Source organism: Panulirus ornatus, chromosome 16 (genome assembly GCF_036320965.1).
Source record: "Panulirus ornatus isolate Po-2019 chromosome 16, ASM3632096v1, whole genome shotgun sequence".
In the NCBI taxonomy this organism is placed as follows: Eukaryota; Metazoa; Arthropoda; class Malacostraca; order Decapoda; family Palinuridae; genus Panulirus; species Panulirus ornatus.
Genome location: NC_092239.1, coordinates 15,131,914 through 15,149,489, shown reverse-complemented (window position 1 = coordinate 15,149,489; position 17,576 = coordinate 15,131,914). Strand labels below are relative to the sequence as shown.

The 17,576-nt window shown below is 39.7% G+C and overlaps 1 protein-coding gene across 1 annotated transcript in view; it reads right to left on the bottom strand.

The window, feature by feature from the left end:
- The window catches only part of Cds (CDP-diacylglycerol synthase), a 78,665-nt gene extending 67,455 nt beyond the window's left edge, over positions 1-11,210 (bottom strand). Inside the window, exon 1 of the mRNA XM_071671346.1 lies at positions 11,020-11,210. Coding sequence (XP_071527447.1) covers positions 11,020-11,085 — 66 coding nt within the window. The 5' untranslated portion in view covers positions 11,086-11,210. The remainder of the gene's footprint in view (positions 1-11,019) is intronic.
- Between the last annotated feature and the right edge of the window lie 6,366 nt (positions 11,211-17,576).

Below are 17,576 nucleotides of genomic sequence, written 5' to 3'. Positions count from 1 at the left end.
TCGCAAACGCGGGAGACAGCGACAAAGTATATAAAAAAAAAAAAAAAAAAAAAAAAATATATATATATATATATATATATATATATATATATATATTTTTTTTTTTTTTATACTTTGTCGCTGTCTCCCGCGTTTGCGAGGTAGCGCAAGGAAACAGACGAAAGAAATGGCCCAACCCCCCCCCCACATACACATGGACATACACCCGGCCACCCACGCAAATATACATACCTACACAGCTTTCCATGGTTTACCCCAGACGCTTCACATGCCTTGATTCAATCCACTGACAGCACGTCAACCCCTGTATACCACATGACTCCAATTCACTCTATTCCTTGCCCTCCTTTCACCCTCCTGCATGTTCAGGCCCCGATCACACAAAATCTTTTTCACTCCATCTTTCCACCTCCAATTTGGTCTCCCTCTTCTCCTCGTTCCCCTCCACCTCCGACACATATATCCTCTTGGTCAATCTTTCCTCACTCATTCTCTCCATGTGCCCAAACCATTTCAAAACACCCTCTTCTGCTCTCTCAACCACGCTCTTTTTATTTCCACACATCTCTCTTACCCTTACGTTACTTACTCGATCAAACCACCTCACACCACACATTGTCCTCAAACATCTCATTTCCAGCACATCCATCCTCCTGCGCACATCTCTATCCATAGCCCATGCCTCGCAACCATACAACATTGTTGGAACCACTATTCCCTCAAACATACCCATTTTCGCTTTCCGAGATAATGTTCTCGACTTCCACACATTTTTCAAGGCTCCCAAAATTTTCGCCCCCTCCCCCACCCTATGATCCACTTCCGCTTCCATGGTTCCATCCGCTGACAGATCCACTCCCAGATATCTAAAACACTTCACTTCCTCCAGTTTTTCTCCATTCAAACTCACCTCCCAATTGACTTGACCCTCACCCCTACTGTACCTAATAACCTTGCTCTTATTCACATTTACTCTCAACTTTCTTCTTCCACACACTTTACCAAACTCAGTCACCAGCTTCTGCAGTTTCTCACATGAATCAGCCACCAGCGCTGTATCATCAGCGAACAACAACTGACTCACTTCCCAAGCTCTCTCATCCCCAACAGACTTCATACTTGCCCCTCTTTCCAGGACTCTTGCATTTACCTCCCTTACAACCCCATCCATAAACAAATTAAACAACCATGGAGACATCACACACCCCTGCCGCAAACCTACATTCACTGAGAACCAATCACTTTCCTCTCTTCCTACACGTACACATGCCTTACATCCTCGATAAAAACTTTTCACTGCTTCTAACAACTTGCCTCCCACACCATATATTCTTAATACCTTCCACAGAGCATCTCTATCAACTCTATCATATGCCTTCTCCAGATCCATAAATGCTACATACAAATCCATTTGCTTTTCTAAGTATTTCTCACATACATTCTTCAAAGCAAACACCTGATCCACACATCCTCTACCACTTCTGAAACCGCACTGCTCTTCCCCAATCTGATGCTCTGTACATGCCTTCACCCTCTCGATCAATACCCTCCCATATAATTTACCAGGAATACTCAACAAACTTATACCTCTGTAATTTGAGCACTCACTCTTATCCCCTTTGCCTTTGTACAATGGCACTATGCACGCATTCCGCCAATCCTCAGGCACCTCACCATGAGTCATACATACATTAAATAACCTTACCAACCAGTCAACAATACAGTCACCCCCTTTTTTAATAAATTCCACTGCAATACCATCCAAACCTGCTGCCTTGCCGGCTTTCATCTTCCGCAAAGCTTTTACTACCTCTTCTCTGTTTACCAAATCATTTTCCCTAACCCTCTCACTTTGCACACCACCTCGACCAAAACACCCTATATCTGCCACTCTGTCATCAGACACATTCAACAAACCTTCAAAATACTCATTCCATCTCCTTCTCACATCACCGCTACTTGTTATCACCTCCCCATTTGCGCCCTTCACTGAAGTTCCCATTTGCTCCCTTGTCTTACGCACCCTATTTACCTCCTTCCAGAACATCTTTTTATTCTCCCTAAAATTTACTGATAGTCTCTCACCCCAACTCTCATTTGCCCTTTTTTTTCACCTCTTGCACCTTTCTCTTGACCTCCTGTCTCTTTCTTTTATACTTCTCCCACTCAATTGCATTTTTTTTTCCCTGCAAAAATCGTCCAAATGCCTCTCTCTTCTCTTTCACTAATACTCTTACTTCTTCATCCCACCACTCACTACCCTTTCTAAACAGCCCACCTCCCACTCTTCTCATGCCACAAGCATCTTTTGCGCAATCCATCACTGATTCCCTAAATACATCCCATTCCTCCCCCACTCCCCTTACTTCCATTGTTCTCACCTTTTTCCATTCTGTACACAGTACATATATATATATATTCCCACATATATATATATATATGTGGGAATAGGTAAAGTGTGTGAAAGAAGAAAGCTGAGAGTAAATGTGAATAAGAGCAAGGTTATTAGGTACAGTAGGGTTGAGGGACAAGTCAATTGGGAGGTAAGTTTGAATGGAGAAAAACTGGAGGATGTGAAGTGTTTTAGATATCTGGGAGTGGATTTGGCAGCGGATGGAACCATGGAAGCGGAAGTGAACCATAGGGTGGGGGAGGGGGCGAAAGTTCTGGGAGCTTTGAAGAATGTGTGGAAGTCGAGAACATTATCTCGGAAAGCAAAAATGGGTATGTTTGAAGGAATAGTGGTTCCAACAATGTTATATGGTTGCGAGGTGTGGGCTATGGATAGAGTTGTGTGGAGGAGGGTGGATGTGCTGGAAATGAGATGTCTGAGGACAATATTGGTGTGAGGAGGTTTGATTGAGTAAGTAATGTAAGGGTAAGAGAGATGCGTGCTAATAAAAAGTGTGGTTGAGAGAGCAAAAGAGGGTGTTTTAAAATGGTTTGGTCACATGGAGAGAATGAGTGAGGAAAGATTGACAAAGAGGATATATGTGTCAGATGTGGAGGGAACGAGGAGAAGTGGGAGACCAAATTGGAGGTGGAAAGATGGAGTGAAAAAGATTTTGAGTGATCGGGGCCTGAACATGCAGGAGGGTGAAAGACGTGCAAGGAATAGAGTGAATTGGAATGCTGTGGTATACCGGGGTCGACGTGCTGTCAATGGATTGAACCAGGGCATGTGAAGCGTCTGGGGTAAACCATGGAAAGTTCTGTGGGGCCTGGATGTGGAAAGGGAGCTGTGGTTTCGGTGCATTATTACATGACAGATACAGACTGAGCGTGAACGAATGGGGCCTTTGTTGTTTTTTCCTAGCGCTACCTCACACACATGAGGGGGGTGGGGGTTGTTATTCCATGTGTGGCGAGGTGGCGATGGGAATAAATAAAGGCAGACAGTATGAATTATGTACATGTGTATATATGTATATGTCTGTGTGTGTATATATATGTGTACATTGAGATGTATAGGTATGTATATTTGCATGTGTGGACGTGTATGTATATACATGTGTATGTGGGTGGGTTGGGCCAATGATACCAATAAAGGAACAATCAGGATGGTTCATGAATCTGTAAAACACTCACTTCTCAGTGATGGTAAAATACTGATAATGAGGGATATATATTATAAAGAGGTAATCTGGAGAAATTTGGCTTCTGTTGGTCATAGGGAGTCATGGGGACACAATATTCTAGAATGCACACGCGAGTTTCCTATTCTAACATTTCAATAAACACACGAAGACAAGAAGGAATAATGCACTATCACTGCTAGATCTCATCTTCACACATACAATATATCATGGATAATGAGAATTATGTATGATACAACAAATGCAAAAAAGTGATCAAATAATGCTCGTTTGACTATATGATAAAAGGGGACATTTAAAGACCAAAAGAAAAACAAGACATAAGGAGGAGATATAATAATGGAAACTACACAAAGCTTAATGATTTCTATGGTGCAGGTTGAACCTCTTTAATCCAGCAACCTTGGGACCTGGCTATTGCAGGACCACAGAAAATGCCAAAAAACAGGAAATGACCCCTATGGGAACCCCCTATGTGAACATATCCCTAACCCCTAGTCTTGCAGCTCATTCCACATACATATTGCTGTGTTATCAAAGGTAAAACAAAGCTGAAAACAGAAAATAATACAACCATCAAATCTTTTAAACAAGATTTTTATTGTTACATCAGATTACATCAGAAGTACCCCAGATGGAGACTCCCCAATATCTTGGGTAAGGGTTTTTCATGGCATATGATGCCAATACAGGGCAGATTTGTTTTCCACTGCCACTAACTATGCAAATTCATCCACAAACTTTGTCGCAGCTTTGTGACAAGTAGTTAATGTAACAAATGACCACAGTTTGGTAGTTGGCTTTGGCTGACTTGTTACTATTGTTGTTTTATTGTTATCATCAAGGTAGCCAGCACACACTACATCCGTCCCAGCTAGGCAGCTGGCTCATACACTCTCTCTCACCCTGTCCATGTTACTGTTGGTTGTTTAATAAAGAATTGGGGTTTATACTGATTCTTTTAATACAACCTTACACAACAAGCTTCCATGTCAACACAACGCTTTTCACCGCACACACTATATACTGAAATTCCATGTCTCCACTTAAACTTGTGTAACCATCCTTGCAAATATTCACAATCATAGTTTAGCTTTAGTACTCTATGAAAAACTTTGGCCTGCAATAAACATCTCCCCAGAAATGCTTACACCTTCATTACATTGGAGCATAAACCACTTTACAGCTGCACTGTCTAATTCTGCACTCCTGGCATCTTTCAGTTTTTCAAAACTTTAAACTTTTCTGGTTTTTAATTTCAGCATAAAACCGAATATAAGAAATCAATCAGTTCAAATGCAGTGTGAACAGATTTTGGCACCTTAGTGTTGCTAACACACCACTCAGGTGGCAGATCCACAAAATAATTGCAGAAGATTCAAAACATGCCAAACCATGGGAGTTGCCAGACCACAGAACACCGGACGGGAGGTGTACAATCTGTAATACAGACTGGAAAATGGAATTCAGAAGCCAGGATTTTGTGGGAAAAGCTTTGTGAAATTTACTGTGAATTAGGAACATACCTCTAGCCTGCAATAAAGAGGGAGTGGTAAGAAAGAGGAGAGAATGGTTTAATAAAATATGTCAGGGAGCATAGTAGCTTCAAGATGAGCAGTGACAATGATATGGACAGCTCTCAAGCCAGCCAGCATTTGTAAGGCATCAGTAGGCAAAGAATGAGTATATCAAGATATGAAAGGAAGTACAAAGAAATTCTTAAAAGAATATACCACAGAAGGCAGGAGAAATTTGAAAACTTTTCCCTAAATTCAACAGGAGTCAGTTAAAGAAAATGAAAACTTTTCCCTAAATTCATCAGGAGTCTGTAAAATATGTTTATCAGGCTATGGGATTCAAAGGGATGATTAGCTGAGGATGATGTAAAGTACATGAGAAAATGAATAACAAGTTCAAGTATTTTTGCATTGGAAGACATTATAGCCCCAACACCAATGAGATGGAAGGGGCAAGTTCTAGGAAACAGTGACATACCCAGAAAAGACACTAACAAGATACTACAAAGTCTTGACCAATATATTCTTCAAAGCAAACACCTGATCCACACATCCTCTAACACTTCTGAAACCACACTGCTCTTCTCTAATCCAATGCTCTATACAAGTCTTCACCCTTTCAATTCCACATAATTCCCAGGAATACTCAACAAACTTAAGCCTCTGTAGTTTGAACGCCCACCTTTATCCCCTTTGCCTTAGTACAATAGCACTATGCATGCATTATGCCAATCTTCAGGCACTTCACCATAGTCCATATATGTACTGAATATCCTTACCAACCAATCAACAACACAGTCATCCCTTTTCTTAATAAATTCCACTGCAATACCATACAAAGCCAATGTGGTAACAAAAAGAGTGTGGTTGAGAGAGCAGAAGAGGGTGTGTTGAAATAATTTGGACATATGGAAGCCATGAGTTAGGAAAGGTTTACAAAGAGGATATATGTATCAGAGGTGGAGGGAACAAGAAGCTCCCTATCCACACTCTGGCCCTACAGACCTTTCCATGGTTTACTCAAGACATTTCACATGCCCTAGTTCAGTTCAGTGACAGCACATTGAACCCTGTATACCACATCATTCCTCTTCACTCTATTCTATGCATACCTTTCACCCCCTTGCATGTTCAAGCCCCGATCACTCAAAATCTTTTTCACTCTATCCTTTCATCTCCAATTTGGTCTCCCAGTCCTTGTTCATTTTCAGCACATCCACTCTCCTTCACACAACCCTATCTATCGCCTAAGTCTCACACTCCTTCTCTGTAGGTACTACATACACTTCTCTTATCTTTTACTAGCAAGTTTATTTCTTCATCTCACCACTCAGTACCCCTTTCTAATCTGTGCACCTCCCACCTTTTACACATCACTTGCATCTCTTACACATGACATCACTGATTTGCTAAATACCTCCCATTTCCCACAATACAAAATTATGCTCTCGTTAATTCTGATACTGTAACATACTTAAATAAGTATTCTTTTTAGAATATGTGAAAATGTTGCATACAAGTTTACTTACCAGCACTGCCCCTTGAGCTAGTGGGAAGGTTGGTGCAGGATACCTAGGCCATTAAGCCTGACTGGCTCATTTCATGCCTATCCCCCCCATTTCTGATTTTTCAAGTTAGTTATGCTGTTAATATCTTTCACTGTTTTTACAGAAACCGACTTTACAGGCAGGTGAAACCATTCCTCGACTATTCTCCTGGAGATACAACATTTTCAGACGTCCAATCTTGATTTTTGTTGTAAATCTTGCATCTGTGCTTTTTTGTCTTCACAGTATAGAGCTTAAAAATGCCATTCAAGTCAAGCCTTTCTAATCCTTGTACGTGTCAATCTTGTATACTGTACTTCAACAACATCATATCTAAGCCATCATTAATTCCACAAGATTGGTCTTTTTCAATCTTTCTTGGTAACCACTTTCAGTGGGTTCCCTTTTCATTCTTACCAGCCTCTTCACAATTTCTATATCATTCATATCTATGTGAATGGAGGGACACTACATCTATACACAGTACTACAAAAGTGGACAAACATGGAACTTATAGAAAAATTAGATTAGGCTTATTCCTATACTCAAATGCCCGTTAAAACCGCCCACTATCTGAGTTTTTTATAATGCTGTGTTAGCAATGTTATCATCGGGACTTAAAGATCCACAGATCATAACCCAAGGTATTTTTCCGTCAGGTATGGAAATTTTCACTCCCCCCCTAGTACATATGTATTTCTATTATTCCCATGTCCTATGTGAAGACATTTCCTTTTGTCCTTGTAAAAGAACGTCAACCAATCTTGTGACCATTGGGGACAGCTCCTTTAAGTCCTATTGCAGGGTATTTATAACAAAAAAATTTGGTGTCATCTGCAAATTTAAGTATTTGTGCCACAATACCCTCTGCAGTATCATCACATTATACACATACACAGAATTAGTCCTAAGATGTAACCATAAGGCACACAACTTTTTACCTTCAACAACTCAGACTTCTTTCCTTTTGTCTCCACTCTCTACTTCCTATTTTTCAATTTCAGCAGTATCCAAACTGTGACACCGTAACCTATACCAAGAGCCTTTACTTTCTTGATCAGAAATGCATATGGTACTGCACTAGAGGCTTTGGAGAAGTCCAGATACATGTAAAGTTTGTCAACTCTTCCAAAAAAAGACGAGATTTGTTAGGCATGGTCTATATAAGAACCCACATCGACTTTCCTTAATTAGAGTGGATTTACAATGATGCTTCCATATGAAATCCCACATCAATGATCCCATAATTCTAATAACTAAAGTGAATGGGTTAAGATAAATTCTGACTACTACAAAGGTTTCCCATACACACTATTGTCTTATCTGATACTCAATAAATACCATTGCCTTATTCAATATCATTCAATATAATATGATGCTCAAATTCATGCTTGTGCAGTATTACCTAAACATCACACTAGCATTGCAGAACTGAAGCACTAAATATCCTAAACTGATGGCAACGCACAGCTAAAATTTCAATTTTGCTTTATACATTTCTGTTCCCTTCTTCAAGGTGAAAACTACAAATCCTCTAGCTTTTCTAAGATTCCCCTGCTCTTTGGTTACAGAGCTATGTTAAAACTTTCAAATACAATTTTCCAGGTATCCTAAATAGGCTGATTTCACCCAAGATTTTACACTCATTCTTGCCACCTTTTCCAGTAATGTTACAGTTTCAGGGAACACCTCATTCACTTACGACTTAAATTGATTTCATTTAGTAATAATGCTGTGATGAAATAACAGCAAAATTAGAGTGGGAGAGTATAGTTTGATGTATTTCTTGTTCTACATTAACTCAGGTGAGAGAAGCAAGGGATATGTTGATTAAGAAAAATGTATGGTTAATCAATGTAAAATAAGTGAAATTCTTTTAATAATGAAATGAAGTTTTGAAAAAGCTCACCTACCTTTCCCTAGCAGCTGAATTTGTCTTATTTTCAGTTATTTGGAAAAAAATATATGAACGTGGTTAGTGTTTGCATCTTACTGGCCATTTCATGCATCTGAATGCTCGAAATGCACCAAACTGCCTGTGGTCACATGAAAAAACATCTGAACTTTTTGAGCTCAGGTGGAGAGAGCAAATACAAGGACTTATTTCAACAACATTGAAAATTAGATTCATAGCCCTCCCTACTATTGCCCCCCCCCCACCCCACCTTTTTTAATACTGAACCGTAAAACCCCATCTCATTTTACTCTAAATACATTATGGTAATATTGTAAAATGAAGTGAATGATATTCCTAAGTAATGAAGGCGGTGCTGTAAAACATAACTACCCCTTTACCTCTGTACAAAATTATTATTTTGGCTCCTGATCAATTTTGCTATGTTACCAATATTCAATATTTCTTTTGCTGTGCCATCTACTTCAGTGGCTTTTGTCATTTTCAACCCACTTATAGCTACTTTTACACCATCTTCAGACAGATTCCTATATTGAGATTTTCATAACCCCCTTTAACCATCCAAATGGATGATGTTACTGCATCTGCTCCTTGTACTGGAATACGAAGGTAGAGTTCTCCTGTATGGAAAATGATTCTGTCAAGCATGTCTCAACACATCTGGGAGTCATAAACGATAGTTTTCAAACAAATGGAGGCTTTGTATAAAGTTTTGAATGCATAGTACTTTCATTTAGTTCAATCCAAATGCTTTTACACAGAGTACTTGATTTACATAGAGTTCTCCAAGCCTGCAGGACATTTTGAGTCAAGGACAATGAAACAGGGAGCCAGATGTTCTTTGGCTCCTGCAAACCCCTCCTTATGTCTTTAGTGCTTGTTGTGATCTTTTAAGGCATCTATGCTATCAGCTATTACGCCTGCATGGGAAAGGTATTCCAATGGTCAATATGTCAAAAAAAAAAAAAAAAAATACTTCCTAACATCCAAACATGCTTGATATCAGAAAAAATTTGTATGGATGTCCTCGTCATAGTTTCCTTCAAAGTGAAGAATATTTCTAAGTCAAATTTTAAGAGACCCTTTGGAGTTTTAAACAATTCTAAAAGGTCAGCTCACAGAAATCTAGTCTCTACTGTAGTCATATTGAGACTCTTATCAAAATCCATGGTTCTTGAGTTCAGGTATCATACTACTCCATCTCCCTTGCACCCTCTCAAGTAGATCAACATCTTTCTGTCAGTAAGGCCTCCCAGACAGTACACAATAGTTTAAATGATGTCTCACCAAGGGATTAACTCTAGCATGACATCTTTCCATTGGTAAACAAAGGCCTTTTTGACCATACCCAAGACTTGGTTACCTCTCTCGGCAGCAGTTGCACACTATCACTTTTAAGGACCGTTGGATGATCACACAGAGATCTTTTTCCTCAGACACTGCCTCTTTTGAGACTCTAAGGTTATAATCATACTGAAAGTTATTGTCTTACACATGTAGCACAACACTCCTGTCTGGGTTGAATAACATTTGCCACTCAATGGACAAGTCAAACATTGTTGTCAGGTCTTCTTGTAAGCAGACAACAAATACCGAGGCTATTCTAACCACCTACATGTCATCGGCAAACTTGAACAGAGAGATGATTACACCAATGTCAGTCATTAAAACAAATAACATTATATACATCACAGCAATGGCATTCATTAACACCTGTTTCACTAAAGTCATTATTTTCATTAACACCTTGTTTCGTTAAAGTCTTATTTTTGAGAGGTGTCAACTCAATATCTAGAAAAGCCACAAAGTAGGATCCATCAGCATCCACCATAATAAGCTTAGCAAATCTTTCTCAGGAGCGATTGTGTACTTCTACTCACACTAAAATCCATCACTACAAATAAATTTACCAATATGAAAATTGATGTATTTCATCATGATCAACATATCAATAAAATAATCTAGAGTATGTAAAAATTCTCAACTTTTCTGAGCAATGCTGAAGAACATATCTGTCATCCATTACATCTTAATAATTCACAATCCACATCTCTTGTTCCACCTGACGTCACTATTCCACAACCTTCTAAATAAACAAATACCTCTCTCTCTCTCTTTACCAGCATTCATTAACAGGTTCAAGTTTCCCCTGGTGTTCAAGTGCCATACCTTCTCGTTCTTCTTTCCCGCCGTCTATGTATTTCTTGCCTTCCTAGTTCACTAATCCCTCCCTATTGCATCATTGCTTGACATGCATCTTTAAATAGAATTTAAGGATTCAGGACTTAACATACATCAAAATACTCTATAAATATCCATATGCCAATAGCACGGTAATCATAAACCAATTAACAAATGTTCGTCTGAGCAGGTGACCCAGCCACTGCTTATGACACTCTTTTGACAAGAAAGCGGTTGAAATTGATGGCACTTCAATCAAATACCTGCTCAGGTTTTTCTTCCGCTTCTGTCAAGCGCTTTCTCACTTCACTATCTCCCTCGGCACTCATTTTTCAGTCAGGAAGCGATGAAATGGCCAATGGAAAAGCCTCTTCTTTATCTCTCCGTGACAAGTGGCACCAGCGTGTCACCGTACTGACCTCCTCCAACGGTTCAGACACCTCTACTACTGATCATGAAACCTGCGCACTGCTCACACCTCAGTACCTATTACATATTCAGGAGTTATGCTGCACTCGAAATAATCTAAGATATTTCGGAATAACTAAGGTATTTTGCATCTTTATATAGTTTATTAAGTATCTAAATGCATATGATATATCAAAATAATATGTATTTGAAGAAAAAATACTCTATCAAGATTTTTTATTATTTCCAGAAGCTAAATTTTCGGCAACATCAATTCCCGATGTGGAGAAACCTGACCAAAAGAAAACGGAAGTAATAAAGTTAACTGTAACTCATGTAAAACAGAATTTACGTCGGCATATTTTCAGATTCAAGTAATACACACTTGTAAAGGAATATTTGTGTGACACTGCACAAGACATTTACCATTCCTTTAACCAGTATTAGGTGGATTATGACTACATTATTCACAAACCAGCTTGATTTCTAACACATGTGTCATCATTAAAACTAAGCGATGCACTAACAAAGATTATCACCCAAAATGTAGAGCATTATTAATGTTTCTAATTGTGAAGGAATAAATACAATAGCAAAGTTCACATTCTGTGATATATCTATAAGTAATCTTATCAATAAAGCCTGACGAATGAGGTAATATAAAATCTTTCGCCTTGATCTTTGAACTTTTCACATCTTATCTATCTGTAATTGTTGTGCGGGATTTGTAGTTCCCATATATATATATATATATATATATATATATCGAAACATCTTGATCTTAGTTGTGTTTTTGGTCTTCATTTCATTCATTTATTCATCCTTCTGTGCCTTTCTTGACATCCATATTATATCAAAACTTGGAATTCATCTCAAGATAGTGGCCATACTAAACTTAAATCAGAGTACTCTCTCATCAGACGTGCTATTTTTTAACTACATAGATTTAGTTATATTTTGCTTTTGTTACCTGCAGAGTGGTAGTTTTCTAATTGTTTTTCTAAGAATTGGATTGGAGTGATCATTACTCTGAATTTGTTTTTCTACTTAGTAGAGCCTAAATAACCTACGTTTATATCATAGTAGGTTTGAGTGAGATATGATTAGATAATCTTTAAGATAATTTGCGCGTTCCAAGTCCGTCAATGTGCCCCTCTTAGGTAGAAGTCCATTTTTGGGTGTCATACATATCATGCTTTAATTGTCCATTTTTGGGTGTCATACATATACTTCAATATCATTGTTTCCCGCGCAAATCATAAATGATATCATACTGATCTTTAAGCGGGGTGGTTGAGATCAGATCATAGCAGAATCCAGTAAAAGCAGCGAGAATCCAAAAAACACTCTTGAAAACGGAACTCAGTGAGTCAATAGTATAAATCATTCTAAACACCGCATGGTGGGCAGATATTACCGCATTCTCTGAGCTGTTTTGCAAGTGCATTGCTACTGCGATGCGTCCAAATGCAAAAATTACCCGGGTATGCTAACTGTTCTGTTCCAAGTATTGGTGTTGCAATCGGCTTGAGGAAGGTTATTTACAAAGGATCCGGTATGAACATGAAAAGTATGTACTCTCATACTTCTGAATATGCCCAGTTGGCCGGATGATCTACATATTTTATTTTTTTCAATTGTTTATGTGCTAAATATGTGCATTTGTTACAGGTTTTTAGTAACATGTAAGTAAATCATGTGGTACAGGACTTGTTTCCCGCGTTAGCAAGGCAGCGCCAGAAAACAGACGAAGAAAGTCACATCTACTTACATACAGATATATAAACATATACGTATAGCTTAGCATAAAAGAGAAGAAAAATAACATAACATATACATTCTCTTCTCTTCCCCTACCAACCGATCGTTGCACCCTGCGTCAACGAAGTAGCGCCAGGAAACAAACGAAGAACGGCCACTTCCGCTCACACTTATTCTCTAGCTGTCACCAAAACCACAGTTCCTTATCCACATCTAGGCCCTACAGACCTTTCCATGGGTTTCCCCGCACATTTCACGCACCCTGGTTCAGTCCACTGACAGCACGTTGAGCTTAGTATACCACATTGTTTCAATTCACTCTATTTCGTGCACGCCTTTCACCCTCATGCATGTTCAGGTCCCGATCGCTAAAAAATCTTTTTCACTCCATCCTTCCATCTCCAATTTGGTCTCTCGGTTCTCCTTGGTCCCTCCACTTCGCAGACAAAACTTGGTGTCTGCCCGTCTCAGGATTCAGACCAATGTGGTAAGTGGCTGAGGCAGATGTGCCTCAATACTCCTCCTGTAAAACTGTGCCACACACTCAGTGCCAACAATCTTCAACATTACTGCCTCGATTGTCCCACTGTTACAGACCTGTTGTCACAAAGAGATCCCGTAATAGACGTTTGTGAGTACTTGCTAAGGGACAATCGCTTAGACTTAGACTTTGGGAGTAGTAAGTTTACGGTGTACAGATTTATGTCCGAGAAGGCGCGTCCTGCGAGTCACGAGTGACTCGTATTATAGACAAGTTTTCATATACTGGATCTGTCGCTCTTTAATCGTAATAAACTGAGGGAAAAAATCCACTTCTGACACATGTATTTTCTTTGTCGACCTTATTTCACTCATTTTCTCCATATGTCCAAGCCATTTCAACACACTCTCTTCTGCTCTCTCAGTTACACTCTTTTCATATCCACACGTCTCTCTAACTCTTTCATTACTTACTCGATCAAACCACCTCACGCCATATATTGTCCTTAAACATTTAATTTCCATCACATCCACCTTCCTCCGCACAACCCTGTCTATAGCCCATGCCTCGCAGTCATACAATATTGTTGAGACTACTATCCCTTCAAACACCTATTTTTGCTTTCCGAGATACCGTTCTCTCTTTCCACACTTTCTTCATCGCTCCCAGAACCTTCACCTCCTCCCCCACCCTATGACTCACTTTCGCTTCCTTGGCCATTCGTCGCCAAGTCCACTCATAGATATCTAAAATATTTCACTTTCTCTTCTTCTCCATTAAAACTCACATCCCAACTAACTTGTCCATCAACCCTGCTGAACCTAATAACCTTGCTTTTATTAACATGTACTCCCAACTTCCTCTTTTCACACTTTCAAAGTAATTTACCAACTTGTGCAGTTTCTCACTCGAATCAGCCACCAATGCTGTAACATCGGCCGAACAACTGATTCACTTCCCAGGCCTTCTCATCCCCAACAGACGACATACTGCCCCTCCCTTCAAGACTCTTGCGTTTACCTTCCTTAAAACCCCATCAATAATTAGCATATATATATATATATATATATATATATATATATATATATATATATATATATATATATATATATATATAATTAAAAGATTATTAATGACAAATTTCAAAATCATGCTGCACGGTAGATAGAGCAAGGCGCCACTTGGACAAAAAATGTACTGCACATGAGCTTGCCACTCTACACTGGAGAACGAAACTTATGTCGTCATAAGGAATGTCTTCCAGCTGTTGTCGCAAATGTGCACGACATGAAGCTCCTTGGTGTTCCAATGTATGTATTAGAACAACACAAATTAGAATTCTGATGATATTATGGGTGAACCGACGTTTGAGCTGTTGAAGTCCTGGAAGTGTGTGAATGCTATTGTCAGCATGCCATATGATATACTACAGCATCAAACACGGAACATATCACTGCATGTGTATCATTCCAACAACGTCTAAACCGGGCACTTCTGTGGACGGCGTGTCGTCATCATGTCGGCAAAGATTTGTTTGATGACCTACAGGTTGAAAATTCCAAGTCACCGGACATTACTCTCTTCTCCTATTTTCGCAAGAACTTTGAATGACTGTCACATGTATAGGATGAGTCACTTTCGCGGTGTGATGCAACTGTGTTGAGTGAAGCGGCACTGAATCTTTTAGAAGACTGTAAAGCCACTGTTTTACAACCTGCCTGTCTAGAGCTCTCATTTCAAACTTATAATTATCGAAAGCGTATTGAACTACGTACAGTGTTTCTCGATTGCGAAGTGGCACATCAACAAATTACCTTCAAACGACCAGGTGTACTGCACAAGGCCAGAATGATGTCAAAGTTACTGTATGCTTGAGAGAAATTTAGTAGCTACTACCTGGCATAATCTCCACAAGGAAGCAAGTGTCAAACGAAAGGGACTCTGTCATTCATTGCCGCCCTAATCTATAGTTCTTGCTGGATGACCTGCAGGGCTTCCGTGATGCTCCATGACACGAGTTTTTAAGTTGGTCCAACGTCTGCTGGAGTAAGTAAGAGTGTAAACCCGTTAACCTCCAAGCGTGCAATACGTGCAATTCAACGGCATCTCTGGTATCTGACTGCTGAGATGGTGCCTCTTGCACTTTACAGCAACAAGGAGCCGGCAGTGGAACGTTGTACACTTGCCAATAGTCTCCTAGCAATAAAACCAGACTGAATTATCCAAACCACGAGTACGTTATGGTATGGAATTTTGGTAGCTTAAATTTCCATCTATAGTCACTCTAAGAAAATGGGATTATGGAAGCCTAGAATTCCATCTGTAGTCTCTCTATGAAATGGGATTTTGGAAGACTAAATTTCCATCGACAGTCACTCTCTCAACAACACTTCCTGACTTGGTAGGTTGCGACTACTGGTTCACGTTTCATGCTCTTCAGCTCTACCCGAAATTGCTTATATGGATGTTGAAGACTGGCGATTGTCTACTGCGTACCAGACATCTGCAATTAACCTGAAAGCACGAAATGTCATCAATGATTATGCTGAGCGTGGGGTCAAACTCGGTTCAGAATATCTTTCATCAGCCGGGAGAGAACACTACCATATTGTGCTCCAGGTTGTTGAACAGAACGCCCAGAAGCTCCCGAAACTGCTCAAGCAATATTCAGTGTAACTAAAGTTATCACTGTAACTAATGCTTAAAGGGTAGAGCTATCACACTGAGAAATTTAATTTTCATGTACGCTTACAGCAAAAAATTCAATTCGTACGTAGAAGAGTAGGGTTCCCACAATTAAGAGTAATTGCAGTTTTCTATTTAAAAAAAGATGTCCAAAAGACTTTTGTCAGGAAATGAACCAGTGAAGATGGTGCAGTATAAGTTACAGATGATATAACAATATGTAAATGTCAAAATAACAAAGGAATATAGAAGGAAATATATAAAGCCAATTGTTAAAGTTGTCGATTTTCCCCTTTTTTCGTATTTTTTTTTTTTTTACATTCACGCCGTTGGTGGGACACAAATGTTTAAACTGACCCAAATCTCATAGAATTCTTTCGTTATAACTCAAACACATGCAGAAAGACGAATGCAAGTCATGAGATCATAGGGCAAATTATGCACTCATATGATCAAGTGTATATATATATATATATATATATATATATATATATATATATATATATATATATATATATATATATATATATATATCGACAAAATGTGGCATCTATAGAAATCTGGTGGTGTGGGTGTTTGTCTAATTTCTTTTGGAATATGAGAACTAAGAAAGGGGTGATGAAACACGGGTAACATGGCAGTACTCCATTGATATTTGCTGGCGTGTAGCTGCCGGGACAGAAATATAGCTGGTGCAGGAGGGGAGACAGGAGTGAGGCAGATGTTCCGTAATGCTGTTGGAGTAGGAGGAGGCGTTACCGAAGTCCTGTGGTAACGCTGGAGGTAGGCCGGAGGATTCGCCCTGCTGGAGGGAGAATGCGTTTCCGAGGTCCCTCGGTTGTGCTGCAGGCAGGAATAGGCGTTGTCGGGGCCCTTTAGTGCTCCTGCAGCAAGGTTGCGTTGCTGAGGCCACAAGATGGCTCGAGACGTTTTCAAGCTGAGGTGTACGCCCTGATGTCCGTAGCCCAATTGAACGGCGACATGATACGGTGCGCGGCTTGTAAGGCCCGCTACAATACCCCGAGGTTGCGCAAGGCACCGGGGTCATTCACGCCATTTGGGATGTGAATTATAAGTGCGGGCAAGAAGGGCTGTGGAGCAACACTGGGAGCATCTTCGCTCCAAGGTTGCTCAGGGCAGTAAGTTCATTCACGTCATCTTGGGTGGTGACCTTTAGCTGCAAACATTAAGTGTTCCTGCCATATGGAGAGCCGTACGTGAACTATGACTGTGAGCAAGAAGGGCTTTGTAGGGAAGCAGGGAATGCGTTGCTATAATGCTTTAGTGTCTGACATAATCTTCATTTTCAGAGGCCCATACAATCGATCACCAAGCAGACTTATTTCGAAAATGTAACACCATAACAACACAAACTGAAAATTCATGTGTGTTTGATATTTCGCTGGAAACTGCAGCGGTAAACGCCTGCAAATCGTGTGTTTTAGGTGCCCTGACAGTAGCACTTCGAGAATGTCTTTTGTTAAG